The sequence below is a fragment of the Scardinius erythrophthalmus genome (genome assembly GCF_964197995.2).
Source record: "Scardinius erythrophthalmus genome assembly, chromosome: 12".
NCBI classification, from domain to species: Eukaryota; Metazoa; Chordata; class Actinopteri; order Cypriniformes; family Leuciscidae; genus Scardinius; species Scardinius erythrophthalmus.
The window spans coordinates 16,868,786-16,896,496 of NC_138232.1; the positions used below are offsets into that span (position 1 = coordinate 16,868,786).

A 27,711-nucleotide genomic window follows, 5' to 3' on the forward strand; every position below is an offset into this window, starting at 1 on the left:
ATTACAAATTAAATTAACTATTTTACATTTTTCAGGAAGATGGACTAAAAGTGTTACTCAGATAGGCTAAGCAATAGCCTAAGCAAACAATTGAATAAACAAATGTAAAATAACACTGCACAGTCTTACTGTACACATTAAATATAGATTAATCCTTATTAAAGCTACTTAAGTTATTCAGTCAGGATAAGTGAGTGGTTTTACTTTGTCATTTGTTGTTTGATTATCATTAATGACAGACTGCAGCAGGTTTATTAGGCTGCTCTCACTTTAAGAGCTAGGCTAATTCACGGATCCAATATACTGTTACACACGCGCTTTCTTTCTCAACTGTGTACGTTTACTTAAGACATAACCCACTGTGTTTATTAGCCTAGAAATCTAGATGCACCCTAGCGGGAGCAAAATGTATTTTGCAGCCAGGGCAGTCTAGCAACTCTCCATAGACTTTCGAGCTGCAAAAACCTAAATTAGGTCAGGCCAATCAAGTCGCGTATAGAGTAGGCGGGGCGGGCCTAACATATGACGACAGAGTTGCGACGGTTACCTGCTACTTGAAAACAAAGAAGAGCTGCTGCTGGAGAACAGGCTGTCGAATCGGCTTTGGCCGCGACTCTGGTGGTCTTGGAGTTAAGTTTTTCTTTGAGAAAAGAGCAAAGAACGGCACTTAAGTCATTCTTAAAAAAAGGAAGATGTGTTCGTCGTTTTGCCGGCCAGATATGGCAAAAGTTTAATCTATCAACTAGCTCGGCTGTTGGGAAAACGCTTTGGTTGGTTGAAGCGCTGTCCTATTGCGTGCAGAGTGAATTTGAAAGACAGCCGTTTATCCCGCCCCTCGGTTTAAACCGCGTCTATGGTGAGTTTCCAGACCTAACATCTTGATGTAGGTCTGGCTTGCCAGGCTATGTGTTTATGTGAATACTCTCCAAAATGGCATTTTCACATTTATGTGTGTACGCATTTAGTCGTGTATCCGAAGCCCATTTGCTTATCCATGTTCGACTCAGACTTGGAGCGCACTCATAGAAAGCTGCCTGGGGAACAGTGTCTCATTTGCGGCTTAATGAGCTTTTAATAACACTGTTTAATATCAAACATGTCCCACAGTTTAGTAACAGTAGACTGCATTTTGCAATACTCCCTTATTTGGCTGATTTGGATGTTAAGTTTAGGCTTTTAGGGAGGAAATAATGTGCACCGCTATAAAGGAAAGGAATGCGGCAACAGCACAATCATTTCTTTACCTCGATAATCTTGTTTTCATAATCGTTGGACGGCGAAATCGAAAATCAATTAATCGCACAGCCCTAGTGTCTATTCCATACATTATCACGTTATGCTGGCATCATCAGACAGTGGTTCTACACAGTACTTGCACTTTTTAAATGAACTTATTGACAGATTTTTGGCTTGCTCTTGCATCTGCAATGGCCTAAGAACCATCAAGGGAGCCAAATGTTGTGAACTATTTGGCCCTTCTATAGTTTTAAAAATAAATTTTCAAAGCCTGTTTTTACACAGTAGATAAAAGATGAGTGTGTCTGTTTGTTCTTTTGCATGTTCATCAGAATACATACTTCAGATCTACAGTATGGCAGCTGTCAGCTTTGTTGGGTGTTTTCAGTGGTAATTGACATGCTGAGATATAGCGGTTGGACGCCAAAATCTGTGTGTGTGTTGTACCGTTAAATTTAACGTTATGTCATGTGACCTTAGAATTGATATAGTTGCATTTGGGAACTACAGGTATGCACGTGTTTGTGTAGCTTTGACCTGCCAGTGGTCATGCCATAAATCAGTAGTTGGATCACAGAGCGTGTCTGCGTGTTTGTGATAGTGTGCATGTGCGTCTGCCTGACTGCTTGATAATTGACATGCTGTAAAGCAGCAGGGGAAGGCTTGTTTGCACTCTGCCGCTGAAGGCAGCTAGTGGGGGGAGGACACTCTGTCAATGCACAGCCTGAAGGACCCAAACTTGGCCTGGCGCTGATGGCCTTGGTCTGCTAAGATATTGCAGCCATCTGGTAATGACACCCAGTCTGAACAAGGCCTAACAAGCCATAACGAGCACAGTACCAGGACTGAGCTGCGTCGCCTGCTCTTTGCCTCAGACCTAGTTGTCGAGAACCACAGTCTGTGTCTGTATGTCTGTGTCACAGTGGCTGAATCATCATTCACGTTGCTACAGTGTTTAGTGGGCAAGATTAGTGAAGATGCACGGCAAAGGCGTTTCCGGGATTTCACTCATAGGGAGCTCGGCTTGCTCAATGGACAATATTTGGTTGCACTTTATTTTGTGATTTGTAGACTGAGGATTTGAATATACAGCATTTTTGGAGGAGAAATGTACCAAACTTTAACTTTTTTTAAAGACTGGTAAGAGTTTTTGGTCTTAAACATCATGATGTGTTCCTCATATTTTAACTTTGGTGGCTTAAATGTGAAGAATATTCCACAATACTGTTCAAACATTTGAAGTAAATAAGATTTTTTAAAGTCCCCTTGTACTCAATCATTTTATCTCTTAAAACTCATCTTTGATCACCAAAATGACAAATTTAAACGTTTTTTTCCTTGAAAATAATTTTCTTCATGCCTTAAAATAACTTAATTGTAATTTTACACCCTTTGCCTCATTTAGTATACGCGGTTCTATGAATATGCAAATAAGCTCCGCCTCCACTCACTCACACCAGCTCAGAGATCCACTCACTGAGGATCACACGTTGACGTGATTGGTAACAAGGTAGTTTGTGACGTCAGAATCAGAAACACCAGCGATTTCGAACCACGTTTTTGAGACTGTTGCTGTGTTCGAAATCGCCCCTATACCCTCATTCACTATTCCCTACATTACTCCACTAATATAGTCCACTTGAAGGAGTGAGTGAAAACAAGTGAGCGAATTCAGACACTGAGTACGTCAGAAGGGCTGCCGCTTTTGCATAGTTTGTGCTTGTTGTTTAATAATTAATTGAAACTAACTAGAAGCTTCAGTAGTAATGGAAAGATTTACCCTGAATTCTGCTATGGTAATTAAACGATTTAATACCAGTGCGGTTTGGAAAATGGATGGATGATTGATTCAGCTGCTGCACCATGTACACTCGTTATTGCGGTGCATTGTGGGATTGAATGAGTGCACTCGATAACATCCACTATGGTTTTGGACACCACTACAAATGGCTGTCCCTTCAAATAGTGCACTATTTAAGGGTATAGGGCGTGATTTCGGACACAGCCTGTCTTTGTTTCACTGCAGTTTTAAGGAGAAAATACTCAGTAATGGTGTTGACTGATGAATTTGCACATGGTTTGTCTTAAAGCATATTAAAAACCCCACATAGACGTATAAACAACATTAAAAACTTGATTTTCACCACAGGGGGACTTGACCCCAAGCTTTTACAGTGGACCCTGATTTCATAATTTCCAAAAATCAACAAAATAATCATGCAGTATGTAGTCGAAATAAAAATCATGTAGTATACCACACCCTCTCCAATGTGTGCTTATGTTTACTCTTCCGCCTGCCAAAAGTGGCACACGTGCCTAAGGTTTAGACGCCTGATTTGTGTTAGCTAGATGCTTACACCTACACCATGTATGCAGTAAAGCAGTCTGTTGTATGAAATGAATATGTAATTTTATGACAGTAGGTCTACTTTCGCATCGCCAAATAAGTGCATTTAGTGCATGTAGCAAAAATCTGCAAATTGAGATTTACCCAGCCTGGACAGAAGCTACTGCATCAATCATCCAAGCCCGTATGCTAACAGATACAAGCCCATGCTTGTTTTAAATGCTGTGATCTTTTACACCCTGGCTTAATGAATCTCGATGAGCTCTCACGGTGTGAGTAGAGCTCATGTCATACACTACACTAACTGAGTGAGTGTTACTCCTCCCCAGCATATTATCATCTCAGAGCTAACGAAAAGCCTAATGAGTGTAATAAGAACGGGGAAACGGAGCACAGACAATGCTCATGGGATGAGGAGGCTCAACGCTGTGATTTTAACTTTATAATTGCTGTAATTGTTGTGCCTTTGTCTCATGATGTTTGCAGAAGCCAATGATAAACTCTTCGATCTGGACTCATACTGACCACAACGGACCTAAAGAAGCCACAAAAGATCTGCAATAGACAGTAATGTCATCTTCTATTGACATGTCATGCTAGTCATTTTCATGTCAGTCCCTATGTAGCGCTTACTAATGACTGCACTGTACATTAATGAGTAATTTTAGATGTCTCATGGCAGAAGAATTATAGGCTTTATGCTGCTACAATAAAGCCCCCCATCACACAAACCCCCTAACTCGACTTAGCCAAGAAAAAAGAAACTAATAACTGTCACAGATTGAGACGAAGGCTATAATCAGGTTCCTCCTGTGTTTTAAAAAATGGTTGCTTAGCGCTGTCACCAGTAAAGTGGCTGTGATTTCTAAGATTATTGTGTTAGCTGTTCTTTGTTCACGTTGTATTTTTTCTTTGTTGGATAAGAAAATGCCTATGCTTCATTTACTCTAGTTAAAAGGAAGGGAGGAATAAGGGGGTGGAGAAGGACACAAAATTAAGTATAAATGAGATTAGCCTAACTTCAATGCAAAACTGATACACAGTTTTTAACAATGTGTCCTGTTATTAAAAATAATGTAAAATCCTTTTATGTTTGATAATTAAATGGACAGACTTCTTGTGAAGTTAATTGAATTTAATGGTAATTAAAGAATTATTTAATGACAGGCTCACCGTACTGTCACGTTTTCAGGAATTAATCAGGTTAATAAACAGAGCCATCTGCCAAGAGCCAATCCAACAGAAAATCTGTAAAATTGTAGTTTTAACCCTTAAATGTTTTTTTTTTTTTTTTGGAATAAGAGACTTTATTCATATCAATCAGGATGAAACGGAAGTAGCAGCAGATGTTTTTTTCCAGATTTTGACAAGTCCGCGTGTAACGGATTATCGAAAAATAAAAAAATGTAGGATGGGGACTTGGTTCTATCTGTCAGTGGTTGATTGGATTTTGAGATGTGGGTGTGGCACTCAAAAATGGAGGCAGATGAACTCAAGTTTGCAGGAGCGGGGTTTAAGTCCTGCATACGTCATTCAAATTACGAGAAGAAATAAATGAAACATGCACGGATGAATCATCCCAGATCAATAACATGCATTTAGAAAATACATAGGGTGAATTTTCATTTCATGCTGACTTAAAGTGTCATGCATAGAAGGAACATGGTCTATAAACATGCATTGTGAATTACATGTACATATAATAAATGTGATGATGTCTGCACTAGAATTGGACCTTTTTTTAGGTTCTGCTGTGTGTGCGCCCTCATTCACAGTCTGCTCTCGTTTCAGTGATATAACAAAAAATTAAATGCATCTACTAACATAAAGCTGCAATTTTATTTTATGTTTGATGTTATATAATGATGTTTTTCTCTGGCCTGTGTATGTTAATTTTTATGTTTGATGAGTTTTTCCATTTGTGTTTGTTAGACTCAGCATGATCCACAATTTTATATTTTTTCTAGTGTCACAGGTCGTAATACTCTTGTACTCTTGTTGTTTTTTACACTCAATGTCCATTTGATTGCCCTTTGAGTGTTTCATTAATGTTTTTTGTGTCTGTGTGTGTATGTGTGTGTGTGTGTCTCACTAGCCTTCGTAACTCTTCTAAATGGTGACCAGGCACAGGATGCCATCCGAACTCTGCACCAGACATCAATCCGAGGCCGTGACATCACCGTCCAGCTTCAGCCCACGGACTCCCTCCTGTGCGTCACCAACCTGCCCTACACAGTCACTGCCGGCCAGTTTCAGGAGCTGGTGCGTTCCTATGGCAACATCGAGCGCTGTTTCCTGGTGTACAGTGACCTTACGGGTCACTCCAAAGGCTACGGCTTTGTGGAGTACATGAAGAAGGACTCGGCCTCCCGGGCACGGTCAGAACTCTTGGGCAAACCGCTGGGTGACCGCGCACTCATGGTGCAATGGGCTGACGTCAACCAGCTGACCTCTGCTGAACACCTCCACTCCAAGTGCCTATGCGTGGATCGCCTGCCGCTAGACTTTGAAGATTCGGAGGAGCTGGCTCACATTTTTTCAGAGAGCTACAAACCCGTCTTCTGCCAGGTGAGATGTGGAGAAAAGTAGCAGTGGGTGTTTTCATTCAGGCATTTCACTTCCACCGACACGACTGGAAAATAATTAGTTTATAAAACAAATGATTTTGCCTTTGAAGAAGTAATGGAGATAATCGAACAGAGAAATTATGTTGTTGCCATTTGCAGTCTTTTAAAGGGATAGTTCACCCAAAAAATTTAGCATTTCATTTACATCTAGGACATTCTTTCTTCTGCTAAACACAAAAGGAGAAGTTTGGTATATTGTCTCTGGTGTTCATTTCAATACAATCAAAATTGAGGAGGATGCAAACTGTCCGTCTCCAGAAAATGACATAAAAACACCCATAAAAGTTTGTCAGAATATAATTAAAATGTCAGCTTTTCAGTGATTTTGATTAATTGAAAAGCACCAGCTCATACGTGTTATTAGTTAGAGAATCTGACTACATTGATCATACTGTATTTTTTTGATTCACTTAAAAAAATTTGGTTCATAATGTTAATTTGTTTTAGGATGTTTTGTTTCACAAAAAGAACCATAAGAATCATTTGTTTGGTAATCGGATAACACTGATTATGTTGTAGGTTTTTGATTGACTAAAAAACGGCTCATAGGAGACTTATGGAGACTAACACTTTATTTTGATAGTCCCCTTTAGACATTCTAATGACTATAAGTAACTTTGCAAGTAACGTATTTTACTAACCCTACCAGTGTACTAATACTCTGAGAGTTTGTTGACATGTACTGTAGGTGCAACGTTACTTGTAGTCAACAGAATGTCTAAAGGGAACCATCAAAATAAAGTGTAACCAAACCGGCTCATAAGAGTCATTTGTTCGGGAATCCAGCTACACTGATTGCGCTAGGTTTTTCTGATTTACTTAAAGAAATAGCTCATACGAGTAATTTGTTTGGTAATTAAACTGAACTGTTTGCACTGCATGTTTTTGATTAGCTAAAAAAAGAACTGGCGCATAAAGAGTAATTCATTCAGAATTATGACACCACCTTGATTGTGCTGTATGCTTTTGATTTGCTAAAAAGTACCAGCAGATAAGAGTCATTCATTTGGGAATCCAACTACACTGTGCTGGGTGTTTTCTGATTCACTTAAAGAAATGGCTCAGAAGAGTTGTTTGCTTGGTAATCAGACTAAACTGATTGCTCTTTGTTTTTATTCACTAAAAGAACCAACTCATTATAATTCACCAAAAAAAGCTCATAAGAGTCATTTGTTCATAAATCAGACTTCACTGGCAACACTATTTTCATTCTGTTGAGAATAAACGTTTGAGAACCATTCTTCGTTACCATTTTTTTTTTTTTTTTTAATGGACCAGGTTCTGAATACAAACCAGTTTTCTGTTCCTCGACCTAGTCATTAGGGAAGTATTAATGATCTGGATTTAGAGGTTGAGTTCTGTTGCCAGACTTGGTGACTAGGACTTTTGTGGAAACCCTGCTCAGCTTTCTCTCGCCACTGTGTTAATAAGAGAGAGCTTTTCCCCATGCAAACCTTCTCCAGAAATCAATACCTCCTAGGAAAACTGCCTTTAAGTGCTGATGCAGGATACGGTTTCCTCAAGCTCCATCCTAATCAAAACCATTAAAGCTAAAGGGCAACACTGACTTTAGATCTACAGTTAGGGTGAACACCAGCCAACACAGAAATCAATACGCTACACCCTCTCAATCCCATAAAGCTTTGCAGCAGCATTAAACCCACACCATCTGCTGGAGCGTTGGAGATGCATCAAGCTCTCAGGACTTTGACCTTAAATTGCATCACAGTGCTCTCAGGCCTCTTTAATACTCAAGCTTTGCTTCAGGAATCAATAATGGAGCTCTCTGAATATTGCCACCCCCCCACTACTGTACATAAATGAGATAACTCGATGAACTGCGCAAGTGATTCAGCTCATCTGTGTGCTGGAGATGCCGGAAAACAAGATGCAAAATGTGCCTTATGTCAACAGAAAATGTCTCATCAATATTTAGGAGGTTTTAATGATCTAAAAGCTCCTTTCAAAACGGCACCGTGATTGGAAAGAGTGACTCTAGTAATGTTCTCCTAATTGAGGTTCTTCACCACAGCTGTTTCAATATAAATATAAAATAGAGTTATTTCAGGGTTTATTCAGTCCTTCTGGTGTAATAGCGCAGTGGTTATCAAACCTTTTTCAGGTGGTGGATCACTTCAAAAGTAAAACAAAAAATGCAGATATGTACGGTAGTGTATAATTACCCTTAGTTTATAGCTTATATGCTAAAAGATCATTACTTTTACAAATCCATAATTTTCTAGACTGCTTTTTGGCTAGTTTCATTGAAATCAAATAGTTAGCTTATTAACCAGATAAAGCTAAATGAGCCAGCTGGCCACTGTTATGAAGTTTAATCAACATTTAATTTGCATCCACTAACGCATAGTTTTCAGTTACTTTACTGAAGTGAGACAACAGCAAACTATCACAAATGAATTGTTAGTTTATTAATAAGTCATTATTCAAATTACTCGGTAATATTTATGAATTTATGAATACAAAAATGTATGCTTCAAGTATTATAAAAGTATGACTTATGCATTAGATATTGTTTTAGTATTACTATTATGTAATCGAAGACGAGAAGAGATGGAAGAGGGAGGGGATGCTATTTTGATTAAAGATTATGAGGGAATGTGGATTAAAAAAACAATGATGTGCATAGATGAATAATTTATAATAGATACTGCAATATTCTATAACAAAAACAATAATCATCAAATTGACTTAATGGCTAATTTAAGTAGTCAAATTTTATTAATGTACACTGTGCTCATTTGTGCTTCTTGAAGGAAAGTCATACTGACATGAGGTTGAGTAAAGGGTGACGTTTACTGGCTTATTTGAAGTGATGACCAGGTAATGTTTGACTCTCCACAGATGCTGCAGAAGTTTATTTCTCAAAACCATTTTCATGTGATATGAAATGACAACACTCTTGAGTTTAGTTGGCAGGAAATGTCAGCTCCATTATGTGTTTGAAAATGCATCTTTTTTTTCTCTGGCATCTCACCTCCCACTTTGTCACTCATTCATCTCGCAGCCCCCCTCCCTTCTGTCAACTCTTTTTCTTTTGCCTTTCTTTTTGAGAAAGACAGCAGTTATGTTATTAGATGACTCAGTGCGTTCATGGCGGACATATTCTGCCCCTGGCAAATATGAGGGACACATACTGACAGCTGGACACACACACAGTGCATCCAGATATATTTAGGTGGACGTGATTAGAGATTAGCCCAGTGGTTTCTGAAAAGATTTTTCTGTTTTTTCTCATCCATTCGTTGCTTTCTCTTTGCATGTTCTCTGTTTGTTTATCTCTGTGTTTTCCTTTGGACTGATATAAAGGTCAACTCATCTGCTGACCTCAGTAGATTTTGAAGGCTGTCATAACACACACACACACACACACACACACACACACACACACACACACACACACACACACACGTCACTTTTTAAGACAACCTCCTGCTTGATGATGGTAAATGAAGACACATAGAGTAATATGCTTTTAAAATAAGTAACCATTAATGTTTTATGTTTCAGAAATATTCATATTGATCCCATACAGATTAAGTGATCTGTTTTTTAATGCTACTACATTATTAATGACCACATGTAGGTCATTTGAAAAATTTATACATCCATTTGTTTTGTTTTTAATGCTTTTAAATGCAACAATTAAATGCTTATTGTTTTGCTGTCCATGAATTTTTGTATTGCTTTTATTTTTCCATTTTATCACTATGTATTAGAGTTTGCATGAGTGTATGTGCCGGTTTCTAAGTTTATGTACTTATTCCAAGGTTGTGGTGATGTTCCTGGTGATGTTCCTGTTATGTATTTAAAAGGTGAAGTGTTCAGCATGAATGTTCAGTTCAGCACCAGAAAATTTGGTCCAATTTCAAAATATACTTAGTCTGTTCTGACCACTGTTATTTTAGTATTATTTATAGTATTATTATATTTAGTAATATATGTTGAATTAGCTTTTATTTGTATATTTTCAGTTTAATTTTCTATTTAGTTTGTTATAATATTATTGTTATTTGTTTTTTTTAATTAGTGCTGTCAAATCGATTAATTGCATCTAACACACACACACACACACACACACACACACACACACACACACACACACACACATACAGTATATATATAATATACCTATATAAATATAATAATATATATACACATATTATATAAGCAAAAATTAATTGATTAATCTATTTGAAAGCACTAGTTTTTATGTTTTATTTGTTTGTTATTAAATAATTCATTTATTTTTATATCAGTTATTGTTGTAGTTATTGGTCACGTACACACTGCAGCTTAATTTGGTTAATTCACCTTTTAGTGCGTAATCCTGTTATGTACACACAGTTCATTAATTTAAGGGAGTGACATTATAAAAAAAATATTTTATTTCAGTGAGTTTTCATTTAGTGTAACTTTATGTACACACAACAAAATGATTAAATCTTTAACTAAAATTCACATGAAAACGGAAAATATAAAAATAAAAAAGAATTCAAAATATTGAATATTACAGTATATTCAAAATATACTGCTCAACATTCGTCTTGGTGCGAACAGTCCTAGTATCACTGTTGTTATTGTTATTGAGGTGGACTCTTGTGACTTTGGGCAGTTTAAGGAGGTCACTGGGGGCCCCAGAGATTATTTAGACATTATCTAGACCACAAGTTTTGTATGGGCAAGTGACATTCCAGTTTTCTTCTTAAAAAAAAAACATCTATTTTGCAAAAAGATCTTATGCCATACATAGGTTACATAGGGCTGAATTTTTGTACTTTGCCAGTGCCTTGACATTATTCTTTCATTCATACTGCCCACTGCTCCCTCTTTCCCCGAATCCCACTGGGGTATCTGTATCGCTCTCAAAGGTCAACCATTTATAACAGGAAATAGACCATGTCCGAGCCAGAGGGAACACGCCATGTAGATGTTCAGGCACAATATTTGCTTTTGGAGTACTGTATATATTGGGTATTGTTTGTGTGTTTTAAATGGAGGTGGTTGCTGTATTGATCGTCTCAGTGGTTGTGACTACTCCCAGATTGCCTGACCAATCTCTCCTTCCTCTCTAGGAATGTGTTTATAGATACAAGGCCGACCAGAGGAAATTCATGGATCATTATTGTATTAGATTTGTGTCAAGTGCCCTCCAGAATACAGACTTGTGACAGAATCAGTTTGGGCCAAGAGAGAGAGAGCAGTTCAATATTTGTGCATCTCAGGAGGTTTATAGAAATTATTTTATGCTCTCATTTGTCACACAGAAGCTTGTCATTATATTCAAAGACACACATCTACTTCCTGTTTGATTTTGCTAGTCTGTCTGTGTGGTGTCTTTGGCTGGGATAAGAGCCCTGGATGGCGACAGTTTACTTTTATTTATTCTATGCCTCTAAATGTATGTTCTCTTACGAGAGGTTCTCTCGTATTGCGTAGTTGCTTACGCTACGGGAAAGCCTTTCTTTCTCGAGATACTGAAGCCAAAAATTATCCTAATTTTTATAATCTTGTCAACGCAGTGCGGCAGCCTGCAGACCTAGGGCAAGCTTACTAGCGTGCCCATTGGCTGCCCTGCGGCAACTGCAGCAGCCTACCGCTGAGCCCTTGGCGTGACGTCACGACCAATGAGCGCGCTTGGCGCGCTTAATGCGTCACAGCCCGCGAAAAGGGGTGTGGCTTAGCGTATATAAACAGGGCTCGGAGGCTGCTTCTCTGATTTCTGTCTTTTCAGCGAAGCTCTACGCATCGCTGCTCTCTGAGGAAGCCGCCGTCGAATCAAGCGACCAGCACACCGAGGATCTCAGCCTGAGGACGCCGGCCGCCTTCGCCGCCTTCAGCTTTCCCTGCCTGCTTCGCTATCCGGCGAATATATCCTTTTACTGCTCTGTGTTGTATGTGTTTGTGTGTTCGCCCCGCGACACACTTTGCATCTAAAAGAGCGCGAGGCGTTGTTGCAAATGCCTCGCTCATCCTGTGGCTCGTGCAGAGCCGCGCTCAGCGACGGAGACCGCCACGTGATCTGCGCTCTCTGCCTGGGTTTCGACCACGCAGCCCGCGCCCTTCACGGGCGGCTGCGAACAGTGTGAGGACTTGCCGATGTCGACCCTGCGGGCTCGACTCGCCATGTTTCACGATCCTCCACCTTCTCCGGCTGCCTCTTCCGGGCCGCGTAAGAAAAAACGCCGCTCTCAAAGGCCTTCCGAGCCGGTGGTTATAGCTGAGCGCTCGCCGGAGCCCCTCCCGCGAGCCTCGCTCTCTCCTTCTCCCCCGCCCTTCACCGACGCGCAGCGGCCGGCCTCTGCCCGCACTGCCGTCGCCTCAGGGGATGAAGCAGACCAGCTGGTTACTCCCCTCTGTCAAGCCGCGCAAACGGCGCCGCTCACAAGGGATGTCAGAACGGACGGTCACGGGCTATAGCTTCCTTTACGTTACAAGGAAGCTACCCCCCCCCGGATGACGCACGCCCTCTCCCCCTCTGTTCGAGCCGCGCAAGGCGCCGCTCACAAGGGATGTCAGAAGTAGACGGTCACGGGCTGGCTTCCTTTACGTTATAAGAAAGCTACCCCGCGTCTCGGTCGCGCGCGTCACTCTCCGGCCACCTCCGTTTCTCACACATTTCTCAGTCCCCTCCTAGCTCAGGCGACTAGAAATATCTATATTGCAGTAAACGAGCCTGTTATACACGCACGCCTGCAAACAAACGATGTCACAGCACATAATGACATCTTCCCGCTCTCTCTCCCTTTGTTCGAGCCGCGCAACTGCGCCGTTCTCAAGGGATATCAGAGCGGACGTCACTCACGAGCACCGGCGAAAGGAGGAAGAGAGAGTGTTTTCGTCCCGCTTAGGCCGGACTTCCTCCAATCCTCGCATATTTCTCAGTCCCCTCTAAGTTCAGGCGGCTGGAAATACTATTATTGCAGTAAACGAGCCTGTTGTAATACACGCGCGCCTGCAAACAAACGCTCGGTCATATGCTCGCACTGACTGGAAGCTCATGTGTGCCCCTGTGGCTCAGTGGCAGAACATTAGACTTCCGCACCAGAGACCCGTGTTCGAATCCGGCTCTGGCAGCAGAAAAACTTTTTTCTGCTTGCTTCTCCGAGCTCGCGGCCAGCTTTCTTACATACAGAAAGCAAACCCGCATCTCACGGGATACATATTTCTCAGTCCCCTCTAAGTTAGGCGGCTGGAAATACTAATGCTGCAGTAAACGGGCCTGTTTTAATACACGCGCGCCTGCAAACAAACGCCGAAACACGACGCTCGGTCATATGCTCGCACTGACCGGAAGCTCATGTGTGCCCCTGTGGCTCAGTGGCAGAACATTAGGCTAACGCACCAGAGACCCGTGTTCGAATCCGGCTCTGGCAGCAGAAAAAAACTTTTTTCTGCTTGCTTCTCCGAGCTCGCGGCCAGCTTTCTTACATACAGAAAGCAAACCCGCATCTCACGGGATACATATTTCTCAGTCCCCTCTAAGTTAGGCGGCTGGAAATACTAATGCTGCAGTAAACGGGCCTGTTTTAATACACGCGCGCCTGCAAACAAACGCCGAAACACGACGCTCGGTCATATGCTCGCACCAACTGGAAGCTCATGTGTGCCCCTGTGGCTCAGTGGCAGAATTTTACGCTTCTGCACTGGAGAACCGTGTTCAAATCCGGCTCTGGCGGCAGAAAATATTTTTTCTGCTGTCTTCTCCGAGCTCGCGGCCAGCTTTCTTACATACAGAAAGCGAACCTGCATCTCACAGGATGGTGCTTGAGTATTTATGAGCGTCTAAACATATGAGCCATCAAAGCATTTGCTCTATAACGCCGATGGTGTTACAAGTGTAGAAAATGTGCCCACTCCCATGTGCTCACTGCTACACACAAACACGGTCCCCATGGTAACGCGTTCAGAGCGCTCTCTCATAAAGCGGTCACACGCCGCTCGAGTAATAAGTGTAGTAAATGTGCCCACAACTCTGTGCTCACATCTACCTGTAACTCGCTCTGCCACTCGGTTACCCCGGGCAACAGCGGCTCAAGCCGAGGGTGTTATAAGTGTAGAAAATGTGCCCACTCCCATGTGCTCACTGCTTCACACAAACATGGTCCCCATGGTAACGCGCATAGAGCGCTCTCTCATAAAGCGGACACAAGCCGCTCGAGTACTAAGTGTAGTAAATGTGCCCACAACTTTGTGCTCACACCTACCCGCTGCTCGCTCTGCCATTCAGTTACCTCGGGTCGCACACCCTCTAAGCTCCCAAACTCTGGCCGTGTCATAAGTGTAAACTCTGCGCCCGCTCAGGTGCACGCGCACTCACTTTTAGACATTACAATCCCCACGCCGCTTTCGCGCCAGGGGTGTTTGTCAGCAAATCGCGCTCCATCCTCTGGGACCGAGCTACCGAACGCTGTACAGCCAGCCAATACTGTTTACCAGCCCCCGTGTTCGAGCACCAGCGGCGCGCACGCCGCTCCATCCTCTCTGATACAGGTTCCCCAATCCCGCGCAGCGCGGCGATCTGAACCCAGAGACCATTCGACCCCTAGCTATGCATGCGGAAGCATGGGAAGCTATTCAGGGCGCGTCAGAATGGGTGCTGAGTACTATAAAACACGGCTATTCGCTTCAATTCGCTCGTCCCCCTCCGCGCTTTCTAGCACAGACGGAGACGAAAGTGAGTTCAGAAGCTGCGCACCTGCTTCAAGCCGAAATAGCGAAGCTACTGCGCAAAAGGGCTATAGAACAGGTTCATCCTTCTCTAAGCGAGTCGAGCCTTTACAGCCCCTACTTCCTCGTACCCAAGAAGGACGGAGCGTTAAGACCTATTTTAGATCTGAGACATCTGAACAAAGCCCTCATGAGACGGCCGTTCAAAATGATCACAACCAGAAAAATCCTCGCGCAGATTTGCCCAGGAGACTGGTTTATCTCTCTCGATCTAAAAGACGCATATTTTCAGATCCAGATAACTCCCCGTCACAGGCCATTCTTGAGATTCGCCTTCAACGGTCGAGTATATCAGTACACAATCCTGCCCTTCGGCCTGTCTTTGGCACCCCGTACATTACGAAATGCATGGACACGGCTCTCGCTCCCCTGAGAAAACAGGGAATGCGAATACTGAATTATCTGGACGATTGGCTTATTCTAGCGCTGTCAGAGACGGAACTTGTGTCTCACGGAACAGCGCTTCTCAGCCATCTGGAGGATCTGGGTCTCTCGGTCACTGGACCAAGAGCTCGCTATCGCCCCGTCAGTCAATTTCCTTCTTGGAATAGAACTGGACTCGGTGGCTATGACGGCCAGACTGTCGGAGCAGCACGCGCGCCGCATCCGCCTCCTCGCCGCATCCCTCCAAATAGGCAGCCGGGTTCCGCTGAGGACATTCCAGCGTATCCTGGGGCATATTGCCTCAGCTGCAGCAGCGCTCCAGCTGGGCTTACTGCGCATGCGCCCGCTTCAACGCTGGCTGAAAGCGCGCGTGCCCCACCGAGCCTGGGCGGCCGGCGGCTTGCGAGTCAGAGTGAATCAGAGCTGCTTTTCAGCCCTGCAGCCCTGGCTGGCAGCCGAATGGTATCACACAGGAGTGACTATGGGAGTGATTTCACACCGGAAAGTTGTCTCGACAGACGCTTCCAACCTAGATTGGGGAGCGCTCTTCGAAGGCAGACCGGTCTATGACCAGGAGAATCTCCTACACATAAACTGTCTAGAGATGCTCGCGGTCGAGAAAGCTCTCAAACACTTCCTCCCATTCCTCCACGGTCACCATGTTCTAGTCCGCACGGACAATACATCGGTAGTGGCCTATGTGAATCGCCAGGGCGGTGTCAGATCAGACGCTCTGCACCCTGGCGGAACGCCTCCTCGTGTGGGCTCAGCACTCTCTGCGCTCGCTGAGAGAGCCGCGCATGTGCCTGGCCACCTGAACGAGGGCCCCGACAGACTGTCCAGGGACAGCGTTCCCCCTGGGGAGTGGTCTCAACACCCCCAAACAGTCCAGTCACTGTGGCGCCGTTTCGGCAAAGCGAAAGTCGACCTTTTTGCGTCAAAAGACAACGCTCATTGCCCAGAGTTCTTCTCGAAGAACGAGGATGCGCTGGCCCAGACCCGGCCCAGCGGCCCGCTGTATGCTTTTCCCCCGGTCTCTCTGCTGCCTCAGGTCATCAAGAGAATCAGGGAAGCGCGCCACACAGTGCTCCTCTTAGCCCCATACTGGGAGAACCAAGCTTGGTTCCCGGATCTAATACAGCTGGCAGACTCAGCCCCCTGGCCGATACCGGTGAAGAGAGACCTTTTCTCTCAAGCCCGCGGCTCGATATGGCATCCCCATCCAGAGCGCTGTCTCTGCATGCGTGGAGCCTCAATGATTACACGCTGATCTGCCAGACGGGGTCATGAACACGATCATACAATCTAGAGCCCCCTCTACGAGGCGGCTCTACATGTCGAAATGGTCAGTGTTTAACAGATGGTGCACTGCTAAGGGGCTCGATCCACAGACATGTGGGGTATCGCGAGTACTGTGTTTCCTTCAAGAGTTACTGGACGCGGGCAGGTCCCCCTCCACGCTCAAAGTCTATGTCACGGCCATTTCAGCGCTCTCTGTTCAGAGCTGGGCCGCGCATTAGGAAGGAACGAGTTCGTCATCCGCTTCCTTAGAGGAGCCAGGAGGATGAACCCCCCGCGACCCCCCTCGGTTCCTATGTGGGATCTTTCACTGGTCTTGGAGGCCCTGAAAGCGCATCCCTTCGAACCCTTGGAAACTGTGGATATGAAATACCTCACGCTCAAAACCGTTTTTCTGATAGCACTGTCTTCAGTCAAACGAGTGGTGGAACAGCTCTTTGTTTCGTTTGGCGGGCGCACCAAGGGTCTCGCCGCCTCGAAACACAGCCTGTCCAGATGGATAGTGGACGCTATTGCTGCTGCTTATGCGTCTAAAGACCTGCAGTGCCCATTGGGCATTCAAGCTCACTCCACCAGAGGCATGGCCTCGTCGTGGGCGTGGTCCAGCGGGATTCCCATTCATGACATTTGTGCAGCGGCAGGCTGGGCCTCCCCCTCCACATTTGTTAGGTTTTACAACCTGGATGTTCCCGCCTTGCAGGCGAAAGTGTTATCAGTCTAAGTCTCGTGTATGCCAGCCCACTATCTGTGCGCGGGCTACGTTGTGTGATTTAGCTCTACTGGTTGAGCTGCACTATGCAGGGAATTGTCAGTTCGGACCGGCCGTGCCGCTCCTAACCCCCTAGTGTGTGCTTTTGTACGGCGCTAGCCCTCTTCGGGCCGCCCGGCTCTCTGCTATCACGTTCCCCGGGCTCTCCCTGGGACTCATTCAGTGGATGCTGGGCGCGCACGGCGTTGACAAGGGCGTTCCCGTAGCGTAAGCAACTACGCAATACGAGAGAACCTCTCGTAAGAGAACGTTTCGGTTACTCACGTAACCTCTGTTCTCTCTAGAAGAGGGAACGAGTATTGCGTAGCCCGCCGTGCTCGCACCACGAGCTCATTTCTCTTCATGCGACAGAAACCAGAGAAGCAGCCTCCGAGCCCTGTTTATATACGCTAAGCCACACCCCTTTTCGCGGGCTGTGACGCATTAAGCGCGCCAAGCGCGCTCATTGGTCGTGACGTCACGCCAAGGGCTCAGCGGTAGGCTGCTGCAGTTGCCGCAGGGCAGCCAATGGGCACGCTAGTAAGCTTGCCCTAGGTCTGCAGGCTGCCGCACTGCGTTGACAAGATTATAAAAATTAGGATAATTTTTGGCTTCAGTATCTCGAGAAAGAAAGGCTTTCCCGTAGCGTAAGCAACTACGCAATACTCGTTCCCTCTTCTAGAGAGAACAGAGGTTACGTGAGTAACCGAAACGTTTTTCATATTCCATATCTCTTTTCACTAGGTTTTTTTAAACAAGATATAAACAAGAGAGAGAGCAGGAACATGAAACAGGAAGGCCTGAAAAAAAGAAAAATTAGTCATTATCAATTATTGGTCGATATAAGGTATTTTTTAATGTATCGCATTGGTCAATAATTCTACATTTATTTGGGTATTAAAAACCATATAACAGAGACACTGAATTTGGTGGGATGGAGCCACCCACCACTCAGGCAATTACACACCCCTTCAACTCTAGGTGCCACTTTAATGTAAATTCATTTAAATTTTCACAAACTCTAGAAGTTTGTTCCCAAAAACATCCACAGGATTTATTCTTTTGACTATTTGGATCATGTTCACACATGAGCTTCAAAATTAATGCTCTCTGCTCTCAGCTATATTATTTTCAAGACATTTTAGATAAAATATCTATTGATATTCAAATGAAACGTAACTGCTGCCAATAAAACTGCTGAACTATAGAAGAGCTGTAAAATGTTCCTCTGGGAAGAGATTCTAGGAATGGTGTGCATTCACCAAAGTGTTCAAACGGACACACACACAAATGTTTGACACTCTTCCAAATGACGAATGCTTTTCCTTCTCTATATTTAGGCTTTTACATACACTGTCCTGACTGCATTATAACTGGCACAGATAAGCCCGGGTTCCTCCCGAGACATACCACACCACTTATTATTACTGCCAAGGACGTATGCCGTGTGTGTGTGTGTGTGTGTGTGTGTGTGACAGTGTGAAAGAAATATCCAGGCCACACTTGTACGCATTACAGATTCATGGTTTCCTCTCACCACCATGTACTATATGTGTGTGTCTGTGCACATGTACATGTATAAGATCCCACATTGAATCTGACTATGTGTTTCCTTTTGCTTCTATCATCCTTTATGCCACTCTTTTCTGTCTGTCCTTCAATCAGCCCATCTTCATCTCACGTTCTCTCAACATCCTCTCTTTTCTACTGCGCTCTATATTTTCCCTCTTCTTCTTTCACTCTCACATTATCCGTTCATTCATTCACTCCCCCTCCAGAACTCCCTTTCTTCTCTCTCTCTCTCTCTCATTCCCTATTTCCTCCATCTATGTTCCCTCAGGGGTCTCATTTCCATCCCAGTAACTGCCAATAGCTGATCAGTTTCTTCCACCCCCCTCGATTCAACCTTCATCCTTTTTTTCCTCATCCCTCCATCTGTGTTCATCTCTCTTTCTGTAGGAAGGCTGTAATTCAGTGTTTACTGCACAGCTATTCAGGAGTTGCGAACTTGTGAATTGCTTGTGATGAGAAAGAGAATAGGTGGCACAAAATATGTAATATGTTGCCATTAAACTCGTTAACACAATGTTCTATTGATTTGTCGTTGCTAACTGCACAGATAAAAGAAATGAACCGCATAAAACGTAAACAAATCACTTGACTAGTGAGATTCTTTGTAATGAATCAGTCAAAGTTGGTGAATCAGAATAAAGCACAGGAGTCATTGTTCTGAATAATGAACCGAATTGACTGAGAAAGAGACTGATCGGCACAAAATATATAATATGATCATGATCCAGATTATTTTTAAGTCATGGTATCCACTTAGCTTTAAGCTGAATGTGTTGAAGGAGAGGTAGAGGAGGCTGTTCTTTCCACTGATCAGTCCTTGGCAGTTGGTGGAGATGTTTTGATGAGGTGTCGCTGTACTCCCTTGAGGCCAATTCGACGAAATGACGCACATAGATGAAAGGCAACACCTCACAACACATCTGGAGAGTGTGTGTTTGTGTGTGTTTACTCAAGCTCACCTTGTGAATGTTCTTGATTCCCTGTGTGGTTCCTCATTAGGATTGTGAGATTCAAAAACACTGACTGGTAAATTGTGCTGGGAATTAGAGAGTCTTTAGCATATTTGCAAGTAAGCTTATGTGCAAGTTTTTATGGTGAATCACTTTTATCGTTAAATACTCTTGCTTGCAATTTGATTTAATGTGTTGTCTCCGGTACCCAGCAAGCAATAGCCTAGTCTTCATTTCACCGTCTAGGTTAACTATAGACCCCATATAGTCCGGCTATGAGTAACCCACTTCTAGCCAAAATAACATCGAATTTGGTTACATGTCGTTTTTGCCAAAATAACTTGCGAGACGTATGATATTCCATCATGTAAGCAAAGTCAACAGTCATTACAAGGTGTTTGGTTTCATTTCTTTGACATGTCATCTAATTGATGACTAGTCTATTTTTGGGCTATGGTTTAGAGTTAGATGTCTATTAAATTGTCACTGACTGCCCAAATTTTGCCTTGTTTTAGCCTAGACATCAGGCCTGTGTTTGGACCGCTATTAGACGTGTTTTAATTGCAAAATTGCTTGCTGGGTACAGTGGTCCCAAATATTCTGTTACTTAATGCGATGGAAATCATGCATCTTAAAGCATAGCTTAAGTGACCATGTACTTTTTGGAGGCATTGCATGTTAGAGATGTTGTAGCAGAAAATATGACCAAAGCCAGACTTCTTTTCACCCCATCCAGAGTCATGAAAAAAACTATAAACAAAGCGTTGACTTGCCTGCTTGAACACAGCACATTCTCCCACAGACAGAGTCTAGTTTCAGATCTGGACACGGCTGGATTATTGAAAGTATGAAATGTTGTCATCTCTGTTTTTGATTAACCTTGTTGCAATGCAACTTTTCTCACTGACTCAGCAAAGACGTCACAACATCCAGTGATATGCTGCTTGCTGCCTAAAACAGTGGTTTTAGGATAGTAATTATAGTTAAATTATAGTTAAATAAAAAAATGAATGAAATATTCTACTGCATTTCTAGGTCACTAATCAAATAAGTAAATTTGAAATCCTTTGTAATGACATGCTAATAATATATATATATATATATATATATATATATATATATATATATAATTTGTGATCCCAGATATTTGGACCCTGCAGTATCAATAAACAGACAAGTTCATGTTTGCCACAAGGAAAAATACTCAATAATTAAAACGCAATTTCCGTTCTAATATCAAAGTAGTGCTTAGTATGCTGTGGGGTTTTATTCATCTCATGTCAGATGTCACAATCATTAACCACATCTTTTAGCTGCAGGCAGCTCACAAATCAACACCAGAAGTCACAAATCAGTGGGTTCCTTAAGGCTCTGCACAACCCAGCAGAGCTGAGATCTCATGTCTGCAGAATACATTTGGCTTCCAGTTGAGAATTTTAATGAAAATGAATGAAATTGTTAATTTTATGGTTTCATAAAATAATCATGCATCGCAAGAACCGAGATATGATTATAACATTGGATTGTAATGATGTACCAAAATCACATGCCTTTGGCAAGATTTGTTGATCTCTAAACACAGTGTGTGTGTGTGTGTGTGTTTGTGTGTTGTAGCTGGCTCAGGATGAGGGAAGTCCAGTGCGGGGTTTCGCTGTTGTGGAGTATGAGACGGCGGAGCAGGCTGAAGCCATGCTGCTGGAGATGGACAGACAGCTGATCCAGGGTCAGGAGATACGCCTGTCTCTCTGTCCCCCAGGAACCTCTGGACGCAGCACTCTCGCCGCCCTCATCGCTGCTCAGGGTGTGGTGAGTGACGCGCACAATCACAGGGGACAAGTGCCATTGTCTTTACCGTCACAGCAAGCAACAAGAGCGTTTCCCACACATTCATGCAGAAGCATTAACGCACACACATGCATGTGTGAAACGGCAGTGGTGACAGTTTAATTACAGTATTCATACAAACCCTGCTGTTTCAGACATCTCCAGACCTCCGCTGCATTTCCGAGGCCTGAAATAAACCACAGGGCTATTTTCATCACGCTGGACAGATCCACATAAACCAGCAGTCTGTCTAAAACAACACTGTCCTGAAGAGACTGTCAGTGGTGTTGAGCGTTAACTAATGTTCTTCAACCCAATGGTTTTGCTTCGGGACTCGGATTAAAGTTTGAGCATTTGGTTTCTAAACATTTCTTTAATTTTGTTGGTTTCTTGCTCTCAGCACCCAATAATTCACTACATAATACACATTGTGGTAGACACAAACCATGTTTATGTTTTTTTGCTGCTGGTGAATATGTATTTAATGCAGTTTGGTTCACATTTTCGTATAATCCTCGAGTAAGATAAAAGTAAAGCAAGTAAAAAAGTAAGCATACAGTATTTAGCTTTCTGTTCATGATGAAGAGATTCAGCTTGAGCTCTAAATTCCCCCCCTTGTTCTTAATAAAGTCTTAAAAAGATTATTATTATTTTAATATATAATCATGTGTTATACAGTATTTTATTAAAAACATTTAATATATAGCCTACACTACCATGCAAAAGTTTGTGTTTGATTCGATTTTTTTTTCAGGATTTTCGATTAATAAAAAGTTCAAAACAACAGTATAGTTAATTATTTTATTTTTTTGTAATAATGTAAAAGTCTTTGCTGGCACTTTAATGTGTCTGCTGAATAAATTCATTTCTTTAAAAAACCTCAAACTTTAAATGCAACACAAGATATTGCAATATATATATTATGGTTGGTTGCATTTTATTATTTATATTTAGCATCTTTTTTTGTGCTGTCTATGTGACAAGCTTATTAACAGACCACATTTTACTGTCTTTTAGCACAACTGAATACAGCCCAGCCTACATACACAAAATCACTCTGTCATGTTCCTTCATGTCTCAGATAGTGGTTCTCATTGATGTTTTGTTAGAACGCAGATTTTTTTTGTCTGGCATTTCAAATGTAACATTTCATTTTGAATGTGGGACTTAATTCTGCAGAATTCAGTATATTGTTGGCAGAGCAGTTTGCTACATCCGAACATTGATTGATTTCATTGTTCAGCTTTTCACTTCTAGTGGACAATAAAATATCTGACTACCGTTATCTTTTTACATTATACAGGAGCTTTTATCCAAAGTGACTTTCGGTAGAGGAGCATAAGCAATTTGTCACAGATTCTCTGTATACAATGCCACATATATTAGAAAGCTAGATTAGGAAACAAGCTAGTAGAGCAGAGGAGAATTGCAGAGAAGAGAAAGAAGAGGATTTTTGGTTATTTTTTAAAGATGGAATATGTTTAAAGACCCCATGAAATTATTTCATGAAAACAATTTGTGTATCCACGTTATTATGGTGGACATGTCCTAATGAAACAGGAAAATTAAGTAGGACATATCAAAGATATTATCCTTCCTTTTTTAAAAATAGCTAATAGCCTTTTGACAATAGTCAGAGGCAAGGTGGTATTATGACAGGGGACATTTTCATTCTAGATAATTTTATTGTACAACATTTTTGTATACGCTCCTGTGTGCAAGTCATCAATATTTTTGGTCTATTTTTCCAGTGAAGAATTTAAATATAAACTAATTAATATTTTTTAGCAATTTTATCTACGTTTACATATATTCATTTGGCAGACGCTTTTATCCAAAGCAACTTACATTGCATTTCAAGGTGCACATTTACATTCTTATCAGTTCTTGCTTTCCCTTGGAATGGAACCCATGACCTTGGTGTTGCAAGCACCAACGCTCTACTGTTTGAGCTACAGGAAAGCGTATAGCTTATAAAAAGCTTTTATTAAAAGCTTATAAAAGCATATAGATGACTTCAAAGCTAACAAATATGAACGAAAGCCACAAACTGCTATTTTGATGTCATGGGGTCTTTAATATAATGCTTTTTGTCTCCCCTCCTCTCTCCTTTCTCTTTCTCCTCCACTCTTTCTCTCTCCCTTACTTCTCCTTTTTCCTCTGAAAAATATCAAGCCAAATAGAGCAAATGCAAGCTGACATTTCTCGAGAAGTCCACCCATCCGTGCCACAGGCATCTCTGTACTCTGCTGTCTGTCTCTGAGACCCGCCTACCCACTCTTACACAGACTGTGAGGGCACAAGCTTTCCCTTCAGTCTAACGGGCCATTGCTTTTGTGTGTGAGTGTAGTCATATAATTTTAGCACTTGCTTGGGGACTAGCAGGTGTCTGCACTTGTCTTCCTGACTGGTTAGTGCTCCGGGAGCTCATACGCAAAACCGTCGAAAGATACGTGCCTACTGGTTAGATATCAGTCATGTTCAATGACTCTGCTGTGCCTCAGTTTGTGTCATTTGAGCATTGAAAAAGAGTTTTTTTCAGGGTGCTTATCATAGTTACAGAACTGTATGTAAAATTGTGGAGGGCGGGAAAAGAACAAAGGAGAACAGGAGCCAATCAAAACTCAAACTGAAAGTCCAAACAAACGCTGACACGTGACAATAAGTGATCTAATGATGAAAACACATTTTACAGTGTTGATAATCTAGCAGATGTTGTTTTTTCAATATATGCAATCTATGATCTTGTTTGTTGCTTTTTAACATATTTTTTAAATACAAGTTGCATCAAAGTCAAATTTATGCATTTAAACATTTTTACATTGCTTTTTACATTGTAATTTAAAATTCAAATTATTATGTACAATTATAAATTATAATGATTGATTTATAAAATATAATTAAAATTTTTAATTTTTACATTTTATATTACAATATATATATATACAATTATATACAATGTGGGACGTTGACTTGAAGCCTACGTGTTTTCGTGCTCGTCTATAGGCACTGCGACCGTTGCATACATCAACCAACAAGGTGGTCTACGCTCCCGTCGTATGTCGCGACTCGCCTCCCACCTCCTCTTATGGAGTCAGAAGCATCTGAGGTCGCTTCGTGCCGTTCATGTCCCCGGGGAGCTCAATCGTGTGGCCGACGAGCTTTCACGTCAGCCTCCCCTTCCGGGAGAATGGCGACTCCATCCCCAGGTGGTCCAGCTGATTTGGCGAATCTTCGGAGCCGCGCAGGTAGACCTGTTTGCCTCTCCGGACACGACCCATTGCCAGTGGTATTACTCCCTGACCGAAGGAAGTCTCGGCACGGATGCCCTGGCACACAGCTGGCCCCGGGACCTACGCAAATATGCGTTTCCCCCAGTGAGCCTTCTTGCACAGACCCTGTGCAAGGTCAGGGAGGACGAGGAGCAGGTCCTTTTGGTGGCCCTGTATTGGCCAACCCGGACTTGGTTCCCAGAACTCATGCTCCTCGCGACAGCCCCTCCTTGGCCGATTCCTCTGAGGAAGGACCTACTTTCTCAGAGAAGGGGCACCCTAGTGCACCCGCGTCCAGACCTTTGGAAACTCCATGTCTGGTCCCTAGACGGGACGCGGAGGTTCTAGAGGTTCTAGATGGCCTGCCACAGGCAGTGGTAGATACCATCTCTTCTGCTAGAGCCCCCTCTACGAGCCGCCTCTACGCTCTGAAGTGGAACCTGTTTGTCGACTGGTGTTCTTCCCACGGGGAGAACCCACGAACTAGCCCGATCAGAGTCGTGCTTTCCTTCCTGCAAGATGGGTTGGAGCGAAGGCTGTTCCCCTCCTCCCTCAAAGTGTATGTTGCCGCGATAGCCGCACATCACGTTGTATTTGAAGGTAAGTCCGTGGGAAGCACGACCTGTTCATCAGATTCCTCATGGGTGCTTGGAGGCTAAATCCACCTTGCGATTTGCACCCTGTACCCTCTTGGGACTTATCTTTAGTGCTTAAAGCGCTCCAAAGTCCTCCCTTTGAGCCTTTACCGACAGTTGAGCTTAATGTTCTGTCCATTAAGACAGCGCTCCTGTTAGCATTGGCTTCCTTCAAGAGGGTAGGGGATCTGCAGGCATTTTCGGTCGACGAATCGTGCCTAGAGTTCGGGCTTGGCCTTTCTCATGTTATATTGAGACCCCGGCTCGGATATGTGCCCAAGGTTCCTACCACTCCCTTCGCGGACCAGGTGGTGAACCTGCAAGCGCTGCCCCAGGAGGAGGCAGACCCAGCCCTATCTTTTCTCTGTCCTGTCCGGGTCCTCCGGGTTTATATAGACAGAATGCAAAGCTTCAGGACCCCAGATCAGCTCTTTGTTTGTTACGGAGGCCAGCAGAAGGGGAAGGCTGTCTCCAAGCAGAGGTCAGCCCACTGGCTAGTGGATGCTATCACCAGGGCTTATGAGTCCCAGGGTGAGCCCTGCCCACCCAGGTTGCGGGCTCACTCTACTAGGAGTGTTGCCGCTTCTTGGGCTCTGGCACAAGGCGCCTCGCTAACAGACATTTGTAGAGCTGCGGGCTGGGCGACACCGAACACGTTCGCTAGGTTTTATAGCCTACGTGTGGAACCTGTTTCCTCCCGAGTACTCACTACGGCCAGTAATTAGAGTGAATAGGTGTGTCGGCTTGCGACGCCATTCCGTGAGCGGATACGTACGTCTTTTGCTCCGTTGGTTACCCAGCAAACGGCTAACCTTGTGAGTTCCTCCATCACCCCCTCCGGTGCTAGGCGTTGCGGACCGGCCAGCAGCAGGTCTGCTACCTTCAGTAAGGAGTTGCTAGTAGACTGGGTGCCTTTTCCAGTGGTCCCTGCGGCGACCCGTGATTGCCACATGCAGTTCAGCCGTGTCTTCCCCTTGACAGACTCATTCTGTCGTCCCTGTTGAGTACGCTCCTCACTCCTCCGGACTGGGACTACCTTCAAGGACTGCCATATGTTTCACTACCCTACGTGGTTAGTACATGTGTGTATTTGAGAGCCTTCCTCTAGGCTGCCTCAGCTTCCGCAGCGTTCCCCCCCATTATTATTTTCCTTGGGGACGGGCGCACTTTCCCAGTGTTATCCAATATCCACTGATTGGGTCTTGCGGAACAGCAGTGTGATTCCCTAGCTAGCTCCCGCAACATTTCTGGAAACTGCTGCAGGGTAGCTTAGCTGGGCGCTGGAAGGGGCCAGCACCTTGGCGTTTTGGTAGGGATCCCAATTCGTCAGGGGAACTCCCCCGATGAGGCGTCGGAGTTCCCTGATGACGAAAGGGAACGTCTCGGTTACGTATGGTAACCCTCGTTCCCTGAGTCCAGGGAACGGAGACGCCTCGTCCCGTCGCCATGCTGCTGTACCTTCGCGGAGGACTGGACACCGTCCGGCTCCTCAGCGAAAAGCATTTGTGTATGCGCTTGCTTCCGCCTTTATACCCGCACTCGTAGGCGGGCTGCGGAATGCAAATGTTGCATGCCAATGTTCATTGGTTCGTTTTAACTCACTCGAAGGCAATTGGTCTCCCTAGCATTATCCCAATTCGTCAGGGGAACTCCCCCGACGAGGCGTCTCCGTTCCCTGGACTCAGGGAACGAGGGTTACCATACGTAACCGGGACGTTTTAGCCTGTAAAGTATATTCCGGTGCATTGGAAACACACACACAAAAAGAACTTCTACGGAAGACATTCTCGTAATTTAATTTATTCTTGAAATATTTAGACTTTAATCTCGAAATTTAATCTCGAAATAGACTTTAATCTCTTATTCTTGTAATTTTAGAAAAACATTTGTTTACAGATTTTTTGTTTTTGTTTTTTTGTCACTGTTCAGGGCTTCCGTACTTTTATATTACTTTATATTATGTAATTTTAGGGATGTCCCACTTTTTTCCAGAAAAAGTATGATACAGATACTTTCATTTTTTGGAACTTGCTGATATTGATACCTGTATTATTTATATATATATATAT

At 43.4% G+C, this 27,711-nt stretch overlaps 1 protein-coding gene across 1 annotated transcript in view; it reads left to right on the forward strand.

Moving 5' to 3' along the window:
* LOC308699148 (ribonucleoprotein PTB-binding 2-like) overlaps positions 1-27,711 on the forward strand; it is a gene marked incomplete at its 3' end in the record, with an annotated part of 75,426 nt that overhangs the window by 29,678 nt on the left and 18,037 nt on the right. The window contains exons 3-4 of the mRNA XM_081379739.1: positions 5,679-6,151; positions 21,526-21,717. Of these exons, the coding sequence (XP_081235865.1) occupies positions 5,679-6,151; positions 21,526-21,717 (665 nt within the window). The remainder of the gene's footprint in view (positions 1-5,678; positions 6,152-21,525; positions 21,718-27,711) is intronic.